General features: G+C 40.9%; 1 protein-coding gene across 1 annotated transcript in view; it reads left to right on the top strand.

Moving 5' to 3' along the window:
* LOC136837765 (ubiquitin carboxyl-terminal hydrolase 20-like) overlaps positions 1 to 20,377 on the top strand; it is a 134,915-nt gene that overhangs the window by 5,610 nt on the left and 108,928 nt on the right. The window contains exons 2-3 of the mRNA XM_067102689.1: positions 1,733 to 1,852; positions 18,107 to 18,295. Coding sequence (XP_066958790.1) covers positions 1,778 to 1,852; positions 18,107 to 18,295 — 264 coding nt within the window. The 5' untranslated portion in view covers positions 1,733 to 1,777. The remainder of the gene's footprint in view (positions 1 to 1,732; positions 1,853 to 18,106; positions 18,296 to 20,377) is intronic.

Raw genomic sequence — 20,377 nt, 5'->3', positions numbered from 1 at the left:
CTGTCAGGCCTGCGTGGAGTCACGATCAGCTGATGTCATTGTGAGAATTTTACTACGCCATGGATTTGCGCATGCGCAGTAGAGGAACTAAAAAATTTATAGAAAATAGAGGATACCAAACAGAGTGTTTCCAATAATGTAATCCCCACATTTTATAAAAAAAAATGTAAGATACGAGAGAAAACGTGGGTAGGATCAGCTGATTTCATTGTGGAAATTTACTATGCCAGGGAATTGCGCATGCGACCCGTATAGGCACTGCTTGCCTGTCGACGATGCCTGAGTTACGGTCCAAGGTATGCTTTAGCCTATGGAAACCACCAACTGTCCGAAAATAAAAAAATTTACCCCTACCACACGCACGAAAAAATGTCGGTAAATTTTACACCCAATTACGTGAGTCAGACAAGAAGGGGGTAGGGGGTTATGCGTAATATGACGTCAATTGGGCAGGAAAGGGTTAATGCTTAAAATGCTTATATGAGCATTTTTTGCCTTCCAAGTAAGTACAGTAAGTATACCTTAGTTTTACCAGACCACTGAGCTGATTAACAGCTCTCCTCTGGCTGGTGAAGATTAGACTTATTTTACGTGGCTAAGAACCAATTGTTTACTTAGCAACGGGACCTACAGCTTATTGTGGACCGAACCACATTATAGTGAAAAAATGAATTTCTATCAACAGAAATAAATTCCTCCTAACTCTTCATCAGCCGGCCGGAGACTTGAACTCGGGCCCTGAGTAACCGGAGTCCACAGCTCTACCCGACTAAAACGAAGAGCTATTTTGCCTTCCAAGTCCACTGCAAACTCTCACTATGGTATAAAGTCTCCACATGCAGAAAGCTTTTGGCGACTTTGGGTTGTGGTATTCTTTTATCCAATAAAAATTGGATCAGAATTTGTTGCTCTTCAGACTTGCAAATAGAGAGTTTAGTGACCATGTTTACTCTCTAAAAACATCATTTAGCCTACCATAGTCATTATGTAGAGACCATCCCTCCACTTGAGAAAACTCAAATTGGTGCAGGCAGTATAGAAGAAATGAAAAGATTGCTGGTTATTATTGACTTGCCTTTGCATTTCAGTGAAATTTAAATTGTTTTTAACTTGCCGCATTGTTTTGTTTAATGTGTAAAAAAATCTGTCTTGTTCAGTCTTAGTATTCTTATAATACTGTATCCATATTATTTTAACTGTAGTTGATATACAGTGTACTGTTTTGTATTTTTGTGAGTTCTTAATGTTTTTAAAGACATTGCTGCTGTATTTGACCCTTGATAAAGTTATTTCTTTCATATTTCTCATTATCACATGGTACTAACCTTTATTTGAATAAAGTTGATAATTGTCTGTATTTTGAAAAAAATTTTTTTAGGTGTCTTAAAGCCTCTTTGGAAATATATCTAATAATGCAAATTCATGATGGATTTTTCAAGATCTGGATTAGTGAGCTTTCATTGTATTAAAGTTGTTAAAAGAAGAACTATTTAATTGATTTTGGAAAGTTGTACTAAATGTAGTCTTTACTGTTTCTTTTATTGCCTGAGACAGGAAATTTTAGGATAGGCTTCTAAGCCTTTTTGTATGATTTTCACGTATTATTTTGTCATAGTTGCTGTCGTGTGTACTGTTCTATTGTGAATGTAAGAGTAGCATAAATAATTTCAATGTTACAGTTAATTTGAGATGTGGACTCAATTCTTTGTTTCATTGAACTGTTTTCCCATAGGTCGAGATACAGAACTGTAAATAGAGTTCATGGCTGATCGGGAAAATGAGTGCCCTGTGCCCCCATCTGTACATTATAGACAAAAACTTCAGTTCACGGTTGTTGGCTGAAAAAAAGGAGGTGAGGTAGTTATGGTTTTGTCACCAGTGTTGCATGTAGAATCTGCTGTGATTACTCATTAGGCATTGCATGTACCCAAATGTTAGATATGTTTAAATGGCATTTTTAGTGGCTTCTCATGTACTGTATTATAATGTTTAATTAAATTCAGAAATGAAGTGAGGATTTTTTATAATAATCATTTAAGTATGTAAACACTGAGCGTGTGTGTGTGCGTGTTGTCAGTGAATTTCATGTATAGTAGTATACGTTTAAATCTTAAACCTCTCATTTTACTTGTATGTTATCTGAGAGGTGTGATTCACTAGTGAAAGATCCTAGTCATCCCATCAGAGGGAGCTGTCTTCACTTGCCATGTAATGAGTGTCAGTTGCTGCTTGTTTTATCACAGGATTCAGGTCTGTGATCTATTAGCTACGCTCTTCATCTCATCTCTTAAATGCTCTAGTACACAGTTTTCTTAAGTAACTAACTCAGTGTACATTTGTCTTGTTTTCATTAGCGGTAGGGCGGCAGTAGACAAAATATAATATTAGAGTTTGTCAGCTGGTTCACAGAAACTTGACTAGGTTCATTTGCAGAATACAGGTAAGAGGGAGAATCGGTTTTCAAATGAATTTGGTTTTTGTTGCTTAATGATGGAGATGATAATCCTTACCCTTGTTCTGAAACTCTTGCTCCCTTTTACCTGTGATCAGAGCATCCTTTTCACCCTCCCAGGTCGTCCAAGAACAACAGCAACATGCTGTGTAGGTGAGGGTTTACTTTGGAAAATCCCAGCATTACTTCTTTGTGGGCAAAGTTCTGGAGGAGATCAGGGCAAAAGAAATTTTGGGGGAAGTGATGAAGTTGTGGAGGAAGAATTGTAAGGAGTGATCAAATGAATTTATTACTTTTTTATATAGGAAGAGGAGAGAGGCATATTGTGGAAGTTATCAGTTATACAGAGATGTACATTTTACTTCCCCTCCTGCTTCTTTGCTGGCTCCTGCATCTCCTAGTTACCTTCCTGTGGCCCCCATCTCATACCTCCTCCTATCCTAGACTTGATCCTACACCCTTGGCTCTGCTTCCTGCTCCCATTTGGTTCAGGAAAAGCATATTCTAAAATTAGACAAGATGTTAGTCGTATTCTGGAAGCTGTTGTGGTTTGTCTGAATTCTGAGTTTCAATTACTGTCACTTATTCCCCCATGGTGTACACTCTTTTTCGTTCTCTTTTGCGAGGAAAGGTGTTGGTGGCTTTGTCTGTCTGTAGCTTGAACTTAGGCATGCCTGTAACAGGTGGAACAGTCCACTGCCAGGGAACTGGGTCAGTTCTCGGTGCAAGGTTATTCCATGCTCCCGGCACCACCTCCCATCCTTCTCGATTGGTTAAGCGTTTGGTTTATCCTCCAAAAGATCGTTTCAGAAGTGTAATTGTCATTCTAGTTATTCATGTCACCATTGAAAGTTTCTAATGGTAATGAGATTAGCTTAATCTTATCAGTTAGAGTGAAGTCAGATTAAAACCTATTGGAGGGAAATTTAATCATTTTGGCATTAGGAGATCAAACACTTATACAGTACAGTAAACCCCCCATATTCGTGGATTCACCTATTCGCGGGCTCACCTATTCGTGGATTTCTCTATGGAACATATATAAGCATTATTCGTTGAAAATCCGCCCATTCACGGTATTTTTCACTGAGAAATATTCACTAATTACTGTATTTTCATCTCACTTTCATGACTAAATGCACTTTTTGTGATAAAACTATTAAAATACTCAGGTAGTGCTCGAGCTATGATATTTCACCTTACAGTAATTCGATTTTGCAATGGGGTAAGCAATTAATACTGATACGACAATATTTATAAAATACTTTTAAATTTCGCACGGGCGCAGGCAGCAGCGTTCAGGCAGCGAGAGAAACCAAATTACAGTAGACCAGCTTCTTGTCCTCCAACTCTTTATCCCATCTTCTAGTTAAAAAAGTAACAATGATAAAAGTAATGTTAGTAATGTTTTACTCTTGCGTAAATGGGTACAGCCGTAAACAACCGACCGAGAAACTATTGTTTTGTTTATCACCGAATTGGATAACAACAACCCTTTTGCTTGTATTTCAACCATCGTATGTTAATGCACAGTTACCGTAGGTTACAGTACAGATGACGTTAATTAGAATAGGACTGATATATTTTTACATTATACCCATATTTGGTATGGATAAAAGATCGGCAAGGAAATATACTGCTAAATTTAAACTGCAAGTTGTAGCTGAAGCTGATAAAACAATGTTCAGGCTGCTAATGACTATAAATTATCGTGCATTGGCAACATGGATGAAACTCGACCGTAATTAAAATTGGAGAGAAAGTAGTTTAATCAAAACTACTGGGCAAGAAAGAACCCATTACAGGCAGTCCCCGGTTTATGACGGGTTCCGTTCTTACGCTGCGTCATAAATAAAAAATCGTCGTAAACCGTAAACCTTACTTTTAATGTTTTTGGTATATTGAAAATGATGTAAACTGCACTTTTATTGAGTTTTTCATAAAAAAAACCGTCCAAATTTTGATTATTCTGCTGTTTTGGAGCAATATTTCTTCCATTGGATTGGCATCATAAGTGTTGTAACCCCGGAACATGTGCCGTAAACCGGGGAAATAATTTCTGATGAATATATTTGAAAAGCGTTGTAACCTCGGAACATCTTAAGCCAGACCTGTCATAAACCGGGGACTGTCTGTACCGCTATTTTTACATCAATAAATGATGAATACATAAAGCTCATATTATGATGAAATCAGCGTCATCTCGTAACGAAAAAAATAGCTAAATTAATTTCATAACGAGACGTATTCAAGCTATATTTCGACTTAAAAAGACTTCAACAGTATAACGAAAAATAACCTTGCCCCATATAAATAAAATATCTAGAGATTCGTGTACACTAACTAGAAGGAAGAAAAACGCTCTGAACTGAGTTAAACACAGTGAAATAAACACCACGTAAACAATTTCCAAACCAAAACATTGACCGCTATGATCACAATTTATGATAAAAAAGCAGTATAAGAATATATACAATATTGTTGGATATTTTGAATTACAGTAAGGCATAACATTTTAAAAGATCCATGGAAAAGATGCATATTTGCTATGCTGATGTTTGAATGATATGATATATGAATATAGAGTACAGTGTAATGCAGGCTATGCTACTGTATATGTATAAGATATACCATAGTGTAGGCTAAGCTAGTTCTTGTTTGTTATTCAATTTCTCTTTGTATTGAATTATCATAAGTCGCTTTGCATAAACCTCCAGAATTAGCTGATATTAATAATTACTATACTGTGTATGTATAGAGCATACTTTATAGTGTAGGCTAGGCTTTAGGCTACCATATTATACATGGTACTGAATACCCTAGTGTAGGCTAGGCTATATTCGAGATACTTTTTTTCCAACAAACAGCTTTTTTTTTTTTTTAACGTAACCCCATCGTAAGTAGGATAATACCTGTATAAGCATTTTTAGTTTTTTTTTTTTGTGTGAACTATCAATATAGTCAGTTCTAAGTGTTTTTTAGAAGGGTTCTAAGTATTCGCGGATTCTAGCTATTTGCGGGCACGTGTGGTATACATCCCCGCGAATACAGGGGGTTTGCTGTACTGTATGTCTAAATGCATTGCCCCTTTCTTTGTTCACTATTAGGGCAATAGAGCATGAAAGCATTATCATGATCTATTACCTTTGGTGAAGGTAATTATTCTTAACGTAGAAGCCATTGCTATGTCTTTTAATTTCAAGAATTTCTCTGTGCAAAGTTTAACACAGCTTCATGGAAATATAATTTTATTTTTGCTTTTCCATATACAGTAGACATGGAAATTTATTCAAGCTGTACTCCCTGGTAGGGATCCAATTTTAAGCAGTAGTACAATCTAGAAATGATCCTAAATCAGGTTAGAATGTTTTGGGTTTCATGTAAAAAACCTTTAGTTTACTTTACTGAATGGATTTGTGTCTAAGTGAACTAACCCATCATCCTTATATTGTAAAGTCACCAGTTCGGCGCCAGGATAGTGTTTGGTTAGCGCCATTAATTAAGTCTCCAGAGCTTGTTTTTTCTTTGGTGACTTCCGTTTTCTTCAAGCTCAATTAGTCACGCCTAAAACGTGCCAGGTCACGCATTTTAATCATTTTTGCTTTATGGTATTTATACACGAATGTCACACATTGTGTATCACATGTTTCTTCATTCACAGGCATCAAGACTGTATCTATATTGTAGCTCTGTATGTTTTGCATTGTAATTTGTACTCGTTCACTGCATATTATTGTTTATTGTTTAACCTCAGGTCACAGTCAATTCCATTGTCTCTCACGGCCCGGCGTCAGTCGGCGCCGCAATATAACTGCCTGGATCTGTAATAAACTAGCAGTAACCTTTACCTGCTCGTTTCTTTGACACCTTACAGTGGTGACCCCGGAGTATCCGGAGCCATTAGCGGACTCACACGGCGACTCAGTCTTGGCTCCAGGATTTCTCAAAACGCTCTTAGCGGCCTAAACACGGCGCTGTAACCAGCGTTTGGGCGTGCTGACTCGTCGGCGTACCCACCAGCGTCACTAAGCGGAACCACACGGCGCCGCAGAAAGTGCGTACTGGCGCGAATGATACCCCACTCCAGTAAGGGTCAAAGGAGCGAGCATGGGCGCGGATATCCCCTCCTTCATGCAGTTAAACGCGGACCCAGCGGACTCCGAGGTTTTACCTACCTCCCATCACAGCCGCCCGCCCCGCATCCGAGGCCCTCCGCAACTCCACACCAGCGCCCGAACACACGGCGGCGGGCAACACAATCGCGGGCCGCCCTCACCGTAAAACAAACTGCCGCCGTTTGCGCAGGGGAACCCATCGATGTGGCTGCGCGGGGTGGAGAACCACTTCAGAGAATCGCGGACCTCACGGACGAAAATCCTACAGGCCGACACAGTGCTCAACGCCCTTCCGGAGGACGTGTACAACAAACTCATCTCGCGTGCCAAAACACACACCCTCACATACAGCACCACAAAAAAAGTTCCTCCTCGAAGCTTGCTCCCTGCCCATCGCCGAGCGGGCCGCCCGTGCTATCAACCTTGCCAATAATCCACGCCACGACCTCAATCCAAGAGGCGCTTAGGGCATGGTCGTAGATCTCCTGTCAATACCAGTCTTGGGTGGCACAAACAAGCGGCAGGAGATAAGCTTCATCGGGAAATCTTCCTTCGCCAACTCCTCCCGGAAGTACGCAACCAGATCGCTCACCCTACACCATGCCTGTCGAGGACCTCATAGAGGCGGCACAACACCTCACAGACTCCGTCAAGGCTTCACAGCGGCTAAAACCGGCCACACAGCGGTCAGCTCCGTCCAGCCTGAAGAGGGCGTAAGCAGCCAGGTCAACGCCATCGCCAACAGACGTCCACCGAACCACAGCAGGCGGAGGTCCCGGGCTTCTGTCGCTACCACAAGTGGTTCGGAAAGGACGCCCCGAACTGCCTGCCGCCCTGCTCGTTCAACCATTCAAAAAAAACGGGGGTGGCGGCGGCCAGCAGGACAGGCCGCCATGGCAGCCAAGAACCCAGGGCCTCAAAAAAACAGTAGGTTTTACGTCCAGCGACACGTCTCCGGCAGGATGATGCTGGTCGACACAGGAGCCTTTAAGTCGGTCTTCCCAGCATCCAGAGGACCGCAACCAGACACCAGACCGGCCGCCTTCCTGACGGCCGCCAACGAACCCCATCCTCTCCCTACGGCACCAGGCTCCTGTCGATCTCCATCCTTGGCCAGAGTTACTCCTGGGACTTCATCGTCGCGGGCGTGGAACCCCTCCTGAGGCCGATTTTCTGGCGCACCGGCCTGCTAGTCGGCGTGGGCGCAAGCGCCTCCTCGATACCGACTCCTGCCGGTCTCTCCGTTAACGGCGGGACCCAGACCCACCATCAGCGCCGTCGCCCCACCAGTATGCACACCTTCTGTCGGAGTTCCCTGAGGTGTTTAAGCCCGAGCCGCCAAGTCCCGGGGCCCCAGCCAAGCACGGCATATACCACCATATAGTGACTAAAGGGCCCCGACACATGCGAAGTTCCATGAGCTTCCCCCTCAGCGCCTTCAGGAGGCGAAAAAGCATTCGCGGAGATGGAACAGATGGGCATCTGCAGGAAAGCCTCCAGTCCATGGGCCTCCCCCTCCACATGGTGCAGAAACCGGACGGCTCCTGGAGACCCTGCGGCGACTACAGGCGGCTCAACATTGCAACGGAGCCCGACCACTACCCTCTGCCCAATATGCAAGACCTCACGGCCTCCTTTCACGGGGCCAAAATATTCACTAAATTGGACCTTCTTAAATCTTATTTCCAGGTACCTGTTGCGCCAGAGGACATACCAAAGACAGCCATCATCACGCCCTTCGGGTCCTATGTGTTCGCCTTCTCCACCTTCGGGCTGAGGAACGCGGGGCCACCTTCCAGCGGCTCATGGACAGCATCCTGGGGACCTAAAATTCTCGTCTGCTACGTCGACGACATTCTCATATTTTCCAGGTCTCACAGCGAACACCAGAGGCACATCAAAGCAGTCCTCCAGCGCCTCCAAGAAAACGGCCTCGTCGTCCGTTTTGACAAGTGTACCTTCGGCGTCCAGAAAGCAGAATTCCTGGGTCACGAGGTGTCTCCGACAGGCGTCCGCCCTCTTACATCGAAAGTGGCAGCCGTAGCCAAGTTCCCGACACCCACCTCCATCAAGGCCGTCCAGGAGTTCCTTGGGTTGGTAAACTTCTACAGGCGGTTCATCCCGGGATCGCGCACACCACGGCCCTGACGGAAGTCCTGAAAGGTCAACCAAGTCCCTGTCTTGGGGACCCAGCCAGCAGCAGGCCTTTTCCCTGACGAAGGCCGCCCTCACCAAGGCAACCGCCTTGGCACACCAGATCCCAAGGCTCCCCTCCAGCTGACGACAGACGCCAGTAACGTTGCCTGCGGTGCTGTTCTGGAGCAAATCATCAACGGCGCCCCTCAGCCCATCGCCTTCTTCAGCAAGAAGTTCAGTCCCGCAGAGTCCCTTCAGCACCTTCGACAGGGGGAACTCTGCGCGATGTACCAGCGCAGTTCGGCACTTCAAGTTCCTCCTGGAGGGGCGCCTTCACAATCTTCACAGACCACCAGCCACTGGTTCACGCCTTCACGAAGCAGGGGGCGCATGGTCTTCCAGACAGCAGCGCCACCTCTCAGCCATAGCCGAATTTACCTGTTCCGTCAGGTACCTCCCGGCAAGAAAAATCCAGTAGCAGACGCCCTCTCCAGAGTCGAGGTTGAGCGCAGTGCAGCTTGGTGTAGATTACCAGGACCTTGCCAGAGAACAGGCCGCTGACCCAGAAACCCCAGCATACCGCACCGCCATCACATCCCTCAAGTGGCGGGACGTGACCTCGCCCGGAGGCCCCAGCCTGCTCTGTGACATCAGCACAGGCCAGCCCGCCCTTTGGTTCCAGCCTCACGCCGCCGCCAGGTATTCGACATCATTCACGGCCTCTCACACCCCTCCGGCAGGACCACGCCAAACTGCTTTCAAAAGTTCGTCTGGCACGGGTGCAAAGGACGCCACAGCCTGGGCAAAACAGTGCCTGCAGTGCCAGACCAGTAAAGTGGGTCGTCACACGCAGTCGGGGTAGGCGAGTTCCCACAGCCAGGGTGCGCGCCGGCCACATCCACATCGGCGTCGTCGGGCCCCTTCCCCATCAGGCGGATCCAGATACCTCCTCACGGTGGTAGACCGTTCGGCGAGGTGGCCCGGCCACGCCCATGCAGAAGCCACCGCCAGCGGCGTGCGCTGAGGCCCTGCTCTCCAGTTGGGTTAGCGGCCGGCGTCCCGGACCACATCACAACCGACAGGGTAATCACATGTTTCTTCATTCACAGGCATCAAGACTGTATCTATATTGTAGCTCTGTATGTTTTGCATTGTAATTTGTACTCGTTCACTGCATATTATTGTTTATTGTTTTAGACCTCAGGTCACAGTCAATTCCATTGTCTCTCACGGCCCGGCGTCAGTCGTGCCGCAATATAAGCTGCCTGGATCTGTAATAAACTAGCAGTAACTTTACCTGCTCGTTTCTTTGACACCTTACAATATCAGTGTGGAAATCAGCTGTCTTTAACAGTAAGCAAGGTATCATCCAAGATAATATAAATTTTCATAATTAAATTTATTACTGTGTTTGGACACTTACCTACTGTTAAAATAAAATCTGCCCACCCTCCCCATAACTTAATGGGCTATCAAGAAAAATTCTGACAAGAACTAAAACATTCAAAACACATCTCGTGAAGAAAAGGTGAACTAGACAATCATCTGGGTCAGCCAAGCAATCTTCTTTTTATTTTGAATGCTGACCGCACCTGCCAGCAGTTGGTAAGTATCCAAGTAATTGATTCTATTATGGAAATTTATATATTATTATTATTATTATTATTATTATTATTATTATTATTTTATTATTATTATTATTATTATTATTATTATTATTATTATTATTATTGTTAATAGTTGCTGTTCCAATGGCATTTAGCTTGCAAAGTCATCTCTATTCCTCTAATTATACTCTTATCATCTGCAGGTAGGTTAAAGTTAAAGTCCTCCTGGGCCTCTGTAGGCTCATAGGGCAGGCACTGATCTCCTGTTTCTTAGGCTGGCAGCCAGCGGGGTACAGGTCCCAATGCCTATGACACTTGGCCAGGTGGTATAATAAGTTTCGAAAGGACTTGGAAAGATGTTATGCTATTGTTTATTGTACTCTTACACCTTGACGCACATGCAGGTGGTCATGTAATGAGAGGATATATGAAATTAAAAGGTTGGCAGATATTTATAGCAAGAAGGCTGGATTGATGTCTTGGTGGGTTGAATTTACATTGGTCAGTTTCGATTAATACAGCCAAGAAGGTCCAAGCGCCTTCAGGATTTACAACAGAAATCCCCTGAGGCGGAAACTAACCGATGAAAATTTGACCTGCCCATGGTGGAAACTAACCAATGAAAAATCAACCTGCCAAGACATCAGTCCAGCCTTCCTGCTGTAAATGCCTGTCCACCTTTTAATTTCATACGTTATCTCATTAGAAGACCACCTGCTTGTGTCTCGAGGTGTAAGATTAAAATAAACAACAATAGGAGAATATCTTTCCATGTCTTTTGGGAATTTATTATACCACCTACCTGCAGATGAGAAGAGTGTCATAAGAAGAGTAGAGAAGACTCTCTACAAGCTAAATGCAGTTGAAACAGCATGAGTCCTGGAGCTACTTTGGCTTCTAGTTTTTCTAGGTTCCTTTTCAGGGATCTTGGGATCGTGCCTAGTGTTCCTATGATTATGGGTACAGTTTCCAGTGGTATATCCCATATCCTTCTTATTTCTATTTTCAGGTCTTGATACTTATCAATTTTTTATCTTTCTTTCTCATCTACTCTGGTGTCCCATGGTATTGCGACATCAGTGAGTGATACTTTCTTCTTGATTTTGTCAATCAGCGTCAAGTCTGGTCTATTGGCACGTATCACCCTATCTGTTCTGATACCATAGTCCCATATGATCTTTGCCTGATTGTGCTCTGTCACTTTCTCAGGTTGATGTTTGTACCACTTATTACTGCAAGCTAGTTGGTGTTTCTTGCACAGGGTCCAGTGGAGGGTTTTTGCTACTGAATCATGCCTCTTTTTGTACTGGTTCTGTGCAAGCGCCAGACATTCACTTGCTGAGTGGTTTATGGTCTCGTCTTTCATGTTGCTCTTCCTGCATATGGGTGAGATGTTATTACCGTCTATTGTTCTTTGGACATATCTGGTTCTTAGGGCCTGATCTTGTGCTGCTGTTAGCATTCCTTCTGTTTCCTTCTTGAGTTCTTCCCTCTGTAGCCATTGCCATGTTTCATTGCTGGCCAGTTCTTTAATCTGTCTGAGTCTTCGTTTACTTTTATCAGCCCTCCTTCCTGTGCACTCCTTAGCCACTCGTCTTCACTGGTTTTCAGATATTGCCCCAGTGCTCTGCTCTCAATGTTGATACAGTCCTTTGTGCTTAATAGACCTCTCCCTCCTTCCTTTCATGTTATGTATAATCTGTCTGTATTTGTTCTTGGGTGTAGTGCTCTGTGTAATTGTCATGTGTTTCCTAGTTTTCTTGTCTATGCTGTGCGGAGTTCAGCCTTCATCCACTCCACTACTCCTGTGCTGTATCTGATTGCTGGTACTGCCCATGTGTTTATGGCTTTTGTCATGTTTCCGGCATTGAGTTTTGAATTGAGTATCGCCTTAAGTCTCGAGTTTTGAATTGAGTATCGCCTAAAGTCTCTGCATATATTCTTTCCTGATTGTGTCCTTCATCTCTTGGTGTTTTATATCCTCTCCTATTATTCCCAGGTATTTGTATCTGGTCTCATCTATGTGTTTGATGGGGTTATTATCAAAGGAGTGACATGACAAAAGAGTGACAAAAATACAGAAATTCAAAGGAGTGACATAACGAGAGAGTGACAAAAACAAAATATCTGCAAAGAAATGAAATATCTAATTTCATAAAACAGTGGTTTCATTGTCTGAAAACTCCCCAAAGGCTACAGTTCAGTCTTTAATTGTTTTCCTAAACTTTTAACCATACAGAAATTGTCTAATTACTGAAAATACTGGTTTCTGTTATTACAACTACAATAGAATCATGTTTGAACAATTTAAAAGTTTACTTTCTCGTTCATATATAGTCTAAGCAAACAATGTTTATTTTTACAAATCTGCATTTCTTGAACAGTGCTTTTTACATCCCATCATGGATCAGTACATCTTTGTAAAATCTGATAGACAAGGAGAAGCTTGCTTTCATTGGATATATATACCGACATCAGTGATCCAGAAATCATAACCATTATTTCTGCTGTGAAGATAAAAACTGTAATGATTCTGCTACTCTTTGGGGTGTATCCCTTTTCAATACCAATGGTGGCTTGTAAGGCAAAGCACACAGTCATCCGCCGATAGATGGAAGAAAGGAAGTGATAGAGGCATTAACAAAATTGAAATCAAGGTTTAAAATTTCAAATGCGATACCTGCCGCAATTGTCCAAGAGGTTCGACAGACAGTAAACAGTAACTCAATAGAAATCCCTTCCATAACTGCTATGAAACAAGTTGTTCATCGTATCGGAAAAAAGAACTTCCATCAGAACCAGATTGTGCAGCTGATTTAGTGATCCCAGATAGTTTAAAGATTACCAGGAGTGGAAGAAAAAGTTTTTTATTGACACAAAAGATGGAGACATGGCCAATGAAAAAGAGAGGCAACAAGAAAACGAGAGAATTATTGGATTCAGAACTGACGACAATTTAAGGAAACTAGCTAAGTCGGAGGTCTGGTTCCTTGATTAAACGTTTAAAACTTGCCCTCAGCTTTTCCATAAAATATATACCATGTACTATATGTTTCATGGACAAACATTTCTAGCTGTTTATGCTTTACTGCCTGGAAAAACAGAGGAGGTTTATGCATCCACACTTGAAAGGAAATTGAGTTGAACCCCAAATTTATGATAATTGATTTTGAGCTTGCAAGCATAAATGCTCCTCAACAAAAATTTCCAAATGCTAAGGTAACAGGGTGTTTGTTTCATCTCTGTCAAAATATATATCGAAGTATCCAGAAGAATGGTCTTGTGAATATGTACAAAAATAATGAAGGTGTGGCCTTAAGTATAAAAAAGTTGTCTGCCCTTGCATTTTTACCTCCAGGGGAAATTTGCAATGCATTTTTATATTTGTCAAGTTGTGCTCCATATAAAGCTGAAACAGTGTACAAGTTTTTTGGAGATACGTTCGTGCTGGGAAGATCCACTGCTGCAAGGCGAAGAGGATGACCAGAACGACTCCAGCAGCGTCACCCACAAAGATTTCCTCCAACTGTATGGAGTATTCATCATCTACAGGCATACAATCTTCCAAGAACTAATAATAATTTGGAAGCCTGGCACAGAAGGTTTGAAACAGTGGTGGAATGTTGCCACATGGGAGTATTTTTAATGATTAAAGAGTTTTTAAAAGAAGAACATCAAACACACCAAGAAGTGGAGCAGCCAATTACTGGGAATAACCAACTAAAAAGAAAAAAAAAGAACAAATCCAAAGGGAACAGCAACTTGCTACTGTTATAGCTAGATATGGAACTGGCTCTCCCAATGATTACCTAAGGGGGATTGCATACAATCTTCATTTTAATGCAGCCACTATCGATGATCCTAATATTAGTAATGGCGATGCAACTAGTGATGAAAATTAAATTAAATACTAAATATTTTTCTAACATTTAAAAAAATATTTTTTTAATGTTAATGCAGTTATTGAATTTATATGTCATATCCCATTAATAAAATTTTCTCTTTTATCACCACTCTGTCACTCCTTTGAAATGCAACTCCTTTGAACACTATTTAAGGATTGACAAAGCTTGTCATGCCTGTGAAATGTCACTCCTTTGAATACTATTTAAAGAGTGACAAACTTTGTCACTCCTTTGATATGTCACTCCTTTGAACATCTCCTGTTTGATGCTATTCTCGTCTAGTAGCTTTATCCCTTCAGTCGTTGTCACTTTGCCTTTTTGTATGTTGACCAAGGCACATTATTATTATTATTATTATTATTATTGAAGAATAGCTGTCATTCATGAGACAAGCGTAAAGGAACGCGATTTCAACCATACAATATTTCCGTCTGTTTCTCCATAACCATTGTTGTCTTGATGTATGTTTAATCACCACTACTTGCATTGCCATGCAAGCATTCTAATCATGTACTCATAATGTTCCAACGAATCTTCTGTATCAAACTGTGTGTATGTTTCTGTTAGCGAAGACACCAAACATCTCGCCACTCTGATGGACGACGAACACACATGTTTGGAAGAGACGGTGTCAGGCTCTTACAATCTCAGAAATTCTTTAGTCACTGTCGTAATTTTTGCACAGTTTTCTATTAGCCGTTACATAAAGTGTTATACATGAAAATGTGCACAATTCCATGTAGAATACAACAAAAAATAACTCATGGTTGTAGCTTTAATCAGTTTTGAAATATTTTCATATAAATCTTGATAAGTGCCAAAATTTAAACCTACGGTCAACTTTGACTTGACCGAAATGGTCGAAAAATGAAATTGTAAGCTAAAACTCTTACATTCTAGTAACATTCAATCATTTACCTTCATTTTGCAACAAACTGGAAGTCTCTAGCACAATATTTCAATTTATGGTGAATTTTTGAAAAAACTTTTTCCTTCCCTCCGCGTGCTCTAACTCAGCTGAAAATCTCAGAATTTGTTTAGTCACCTTGTCGTAATTTTTGCACCGTTTTCCATCAGGCGTTACATAAAGTGTTATACATGTGCAATTTCATGTAGAATACAACAAAAAATAACTCATGGTTGTAGCTTTTATCAGTTTTGAAATATTTTCATATAAATCACGATGTGCCAAAATTTAAACCTACAGTCAACTTTGACTCGACCGAAATGGTCGAAAAATGCAATTGTAAGCTAAAACTCTTACATTCTAGTAACATTCAATCATTTACCTTCATTTTGCAACAAATGGGAATTCTCTAGCACAATATTTTGATCTATGGTGAATTTTTGAAAAAAAAATTTTCCTTACCTCCGCTCGCGCGTACTCTGCTGAAAATCTCAGAATTTCTGTAGTCACCTTTTCATAATTTTTGCACCATTTTCTATTAGGCGTTACATAACGTTTTATACATAAAAATGTGCACAATTTCATGTAGAATACAACAAAAAATAACTCATGTTTGTAGCTTTTATGAGTTTTGAAATATTTTCATATAAATCATGATAAGTGCCAAAATTTCAACCTTTGGTCAACTTTGACTCGACCGAAATGGTCAAAAAATGCAATTGGAAGCTAAAACTCTTACATTCTAGTAACATTCAATTATTTACCTTCATTTTGCAACAAACAGGAAGTCTCTAGCACAACATTTCGATTTATGGTGAATTTTTGAAAAAAACTTTTTCCTTACCTCCGTGCGCACTAACTTGTCTGAAAATCTCAGAATTTCTTTAGTCACCTTGTTGTAATTTTTGCACCATTTTCTACTAGGCATTACATAAAGTGTTATACATGAAAATGTGTGCAATTTCATGTAGAATACAACAAAAAATAACTCATGGTTGTAGCTTTTATCAGTTTTGAAATATTTTCATATAAATCATGATGTGCCAAAATTTCAACCTTCAGTCAACTTTGACTCAACTGAAATGGTCGAAAAATGCAATTGTAAGCTAAAACTCTTACATTCTAGTAATATTCAATCATTTACCTTCATTTTGCAACAAACGAGAAGTCTCTAGCACAATATTTCGATTTATGGTGAATTTTTGAAAAAAACTTTTTTTTACGTCTGCGCGTTATGAATTAATGCATCATTTTGTGATAATATTTTCTGTGTTGCTTTGATCGTTTTACTATTTGTTATATACCAAAATCATTGCAATTTAGTTTACAACACAACGAAAAAAAATAACTCATTAGCTTTAACCGTTTTGCTCACAGCGCGATTTGTATACAATTATATACGAGTTTTTTTTTTTTCGCTGTCATATATTCCAATATTTATATATGATAATGATATTTTTTTCATTTCTGATGGTTGCATACTAAACTTCAAGCAATGACAAAAAAAGGAGCCAAAAATGAACTCTTAATCTTAAAAACTAAGCTTGCTGTGGTTTTTTGAAAAAAAACTTTCTTTCCGCTTCGGCGCTAACTCTCAAACCGCGCCGGCATACGGCAGACGCTTTTGTAAATACAGGCTCGGTGTTTAAGGGTTAATCAGTTTTGCATTTCTAGGATTGTACATTCAGTTCAGCATCATCCAGAATGATACTGTTTTATTACAGTTGAAAACTTAAGCTGAAAGATATACTGTTTTATTACAGTTGAAAACTTAAGCTGAAAGATATAGTTTTCTCCTTAATCTGTTTCTGGTCTGCTAGATATCTAGCAGTGGTCTCATATTAAGTAGATGCCAATTCTGTGATTTTTGTTTCTAATTCTTACTCTATTCCGGAATTTATATAGCCATTGTTTACATGTAAAAAATGGTTTGGTTGTACAGTGTTCTGATGACAAAGTATCTTAAACAGAATTCGTAGTCGAAGAGCTTCAATCATACACTGTCATAGAAATGACTTGTGAACCTGGGAACATTTGCAGGATGCGATTACTGTATCTAGGCATAAATATGACGAGTGGTTTTGTATGAAAAAACTTCTTTTATAAAAGTATATAATGTTTGGGGAGTAACTGGATAGTAGTGTCCTGTTGTGATAGGATAATCTCATGTGAATGACTCAAGTTTTCTTATATCTAGTGAACTACTTACATTCTCGGCTAATAGGCTGTAAGAGTCATACCAAAAGCTAAATAAGAAGTTTGTACATATGGAACATTGATGTGTATATTTTTTTTACTCATTGATCTGTATAGAATGCTTGTTGGATAACCATTTTGGCTGCTGTAAATATTGTTTACTAAATTTGCATAATGTTTTAGGAACTGTCAATACATTATTTTTATTTCCATCACAGATTCTCAAAATAATGATGCTAAATTTTTATTCCAACCCTTGTTACAGTATTCTGCTATGAATATTTTGGGGTTAAGGTTAACGGAAGGAAAATATTAGAATTTGTACAGGTACAGTAGAACCATGAATCAGTAAGAAGTGATCTGTCACCAGAAAAATTGTTCACAGTGTTAGGTTCTTTTTGGTTAGTCCCCTGAAAAGTTAAATTACTGAAAATGTGTAGAGTAGTTAATTTTACTGTATATTGCCAACTTAAAACTATTTAGATTAGATGGTAGCTTACATAAATATCCTGTAAAATGATGTGTGTTCCTGGGATATACTTATTGTATAAAATAAATTGTAGGTCTAAGCTGGATAGGCCCTTTGTTTAGAGTAGAAAATCATGATAAACTATGAGCAGTAATTCCCTCCTTGTAAATGGTAGCTATACTGTAGAAAGTCATGCTTGTTTCTGTTCCTGATCAAGTGGTTGTAATTCATGCTGGATCAAATCTTATGAGATGCACAGTTTCAAAGATCCCGTTCTAGATGACACAACCCTCTCACCCCTCTTGTCACTGCACTTCAGGGTACATGTGAATGGTGTGCTGCCAGCGGTCCCAGCTTATGGTTGTGTTTATATTCAGGATGCATGAGAGTGGGGTGCGGGGAGGCCCACCAAGACCACTCAGCTTTCCATAACAACCAGTTTCCATCTCATTGCATCACTTTAAATCTCTCTAACTTGAGAGCTTGGTGCTACATGTGTGAAATGGAGGTAAGTTGCAAATAGTGTAGAAGCTCTCCATTTTTTACAGTTTTTTTCTCAAGTTTCTGAAAATGAACATATTTGTTTTCCTTAAACTTCCAGTATTTTATGGTTGTTATCTTGCCTTTTCTTGCCTTTTAGTGCCGTGGTCTTTTCACTGTAACATGAGACAAGAACTTTAGAACAATGTAGAATGTTTGATACAGAAGTTATTGTAATTGCAAGTTCCATTTTTTCTATATATTAGATTTATTTGAAAATTCACATGTCCATTAGTTGATTTAGTGAAAGTGTGTACTAATAGGGTGTGTGCATGCAGTACTTATATTTGTAGTAATCAGTGTGGTGTTCATGATTGCAAACTCAAATGTAATATTACATATACCCAGTTTTATCTTCATAAAACAGTGATTCTGTCCATTTAGAAATGTCAACCTTTGAAATGTGTAATTTCATATAAGTAACTTACCAAGTAATTACGTAGCTATACTTTCCACTCGTGCAGCAGCTTAAATTTTAAAATCCGATCCGCTTTAGAGCTCTGATTGTTTAGTGTAGGTGACCAGTCCCTGCCCACTAACAGGAATACTAGGAACAACTTAGCAGACAACCTCATTCTCTTTCTGCCGCGCTTAGTGTAAACATTGGGTGTCTGCAGCAGCTTTGTTTATTATTCGCCGGTTGGATAACCAGATTTCGGTGAAATATTATCACTGATTTCGAGTAGCCTTCAAGTCTATAGCTTTCAGGATCAGTATTTTATTCTTTTGTTATTAAGATCTGATTCAAGTTTATCATATTTCACTACAGTGATTTTGCTATCAATTAATTAACTCTCCTTTACTGAGTAGCGTATTGTAACAAAAATATCGTGTTCGCTACTGAACTGATGTTTTCAGTGGCGAATACATATCGGGAAGTCTCAAATAATGTTTGAAGGAATTGAGATATGTTTTGAGTGATGGCACTTTGTTGCGTAATTCAAAACAATTGTCAGTAAAGAATTAATTTAGAGCATTTTCTTATTACACTTTCCTTTGCAGAGAACTGAAAAAGTGTAAGGGCAGGATGTAGTAAGGAGAGAAATTACTTATTTTGCCGATGATGGGCTTTTGGGTAAATAGACTTTCTTGACAGCCAAGAATCGGCGCTGAGTGCCCATTAGTGCCCACTAGCTTTGGCGCCGAGCGCCCAGAGCGCTCACTAGCTTCCTGAGCTACTAGCTCTCCTGGCGTCCAGCTACACCTGGCGCCATCTACACACCTGGGAGCACCCAATGCCCGGCACCAGCTCCAGATCATCTGGCTCCAATTCTTCCCTCATTAATTTTATCTCTCCTGCTACTAGCCCTCTCGTCATCTCCCATGCCTGGCTCTCTCACTTCCTTCCCATGCCTTTGCCAGTCTTGTGTTTGAGTTAACAGAAGTTAACCTTGTGCAATGGAGGAGGTGATTATCAGGCCCGTCAGTTCTCCTGGCCCTAAGTCACTGTCATACTCCCCTGAACCTGTTGTACAGTTCCCAGGTTGCGACAGACTGCCACTGAAAAGGTGTCTTGCTGGAAGTGTAGGGGATGAGGTGACTATCCAGCCCATCGGATCTCCTAGACCAAAGATCACTGTCCTGCTCCCCGAAACCTGGGAGAAGACATACTTGTGATTCAAGGGAGTCCGAGGGGTTTTGCCCCTGGGTAGTTGCCTCCCTCAGTCGAGCCTGTTGTCCGGTCCCAGGCCTTGGTGGACATCCATTGAAAAGGTGTCCAAAAGGATGTGTTTTAGTGACATAGATTCCGGTTTGGAAGTCCACGGCACTTGTCTCCTGAACTTCCAGTTGTGGAGCGCCAGTATTTGGCGCCAAAACATTCTTCCAGTACTCTTAGGCGCCCAGCAACTTTCAAGCATCCAGTGGCTCCAGAGAGCCCCCCAGACGCCCCTAATTGGAAGGAAGAAGATATAACGAAGGTCCAAAGGAGGTTGGTGAGGTTTGCCCACGGGAAAGTCACCTCCTCAGTAGAACCTGTCACTCTCAGTTCGCGTAGTGGAAGATCCTCAGACTGCCGTTGGAAGGGCATCCCTTTTAGTGTCCACCAGTT

This window comes from Macrobrachium rosenbergii, chromosome 4, assembly GCF_040412425.1.
Source record: "Macrobrachium rosenbergii isolate ZJJX-2024 chromosome 4, ASM4041242v1, whole genome shotgun sequence".
Classification (NCBI taxonomy): Eukaryota; Metazoa; Arthropoda; class Malacostraca; order Decapoda; family Palaemonidae; genus Macrobrachium; species Macrobrachium rosenbergii.
Note: the sequence above shows the minus strand (reverse complement) of the source record. Positions and strands in the feature narration are given on the sequence as shown.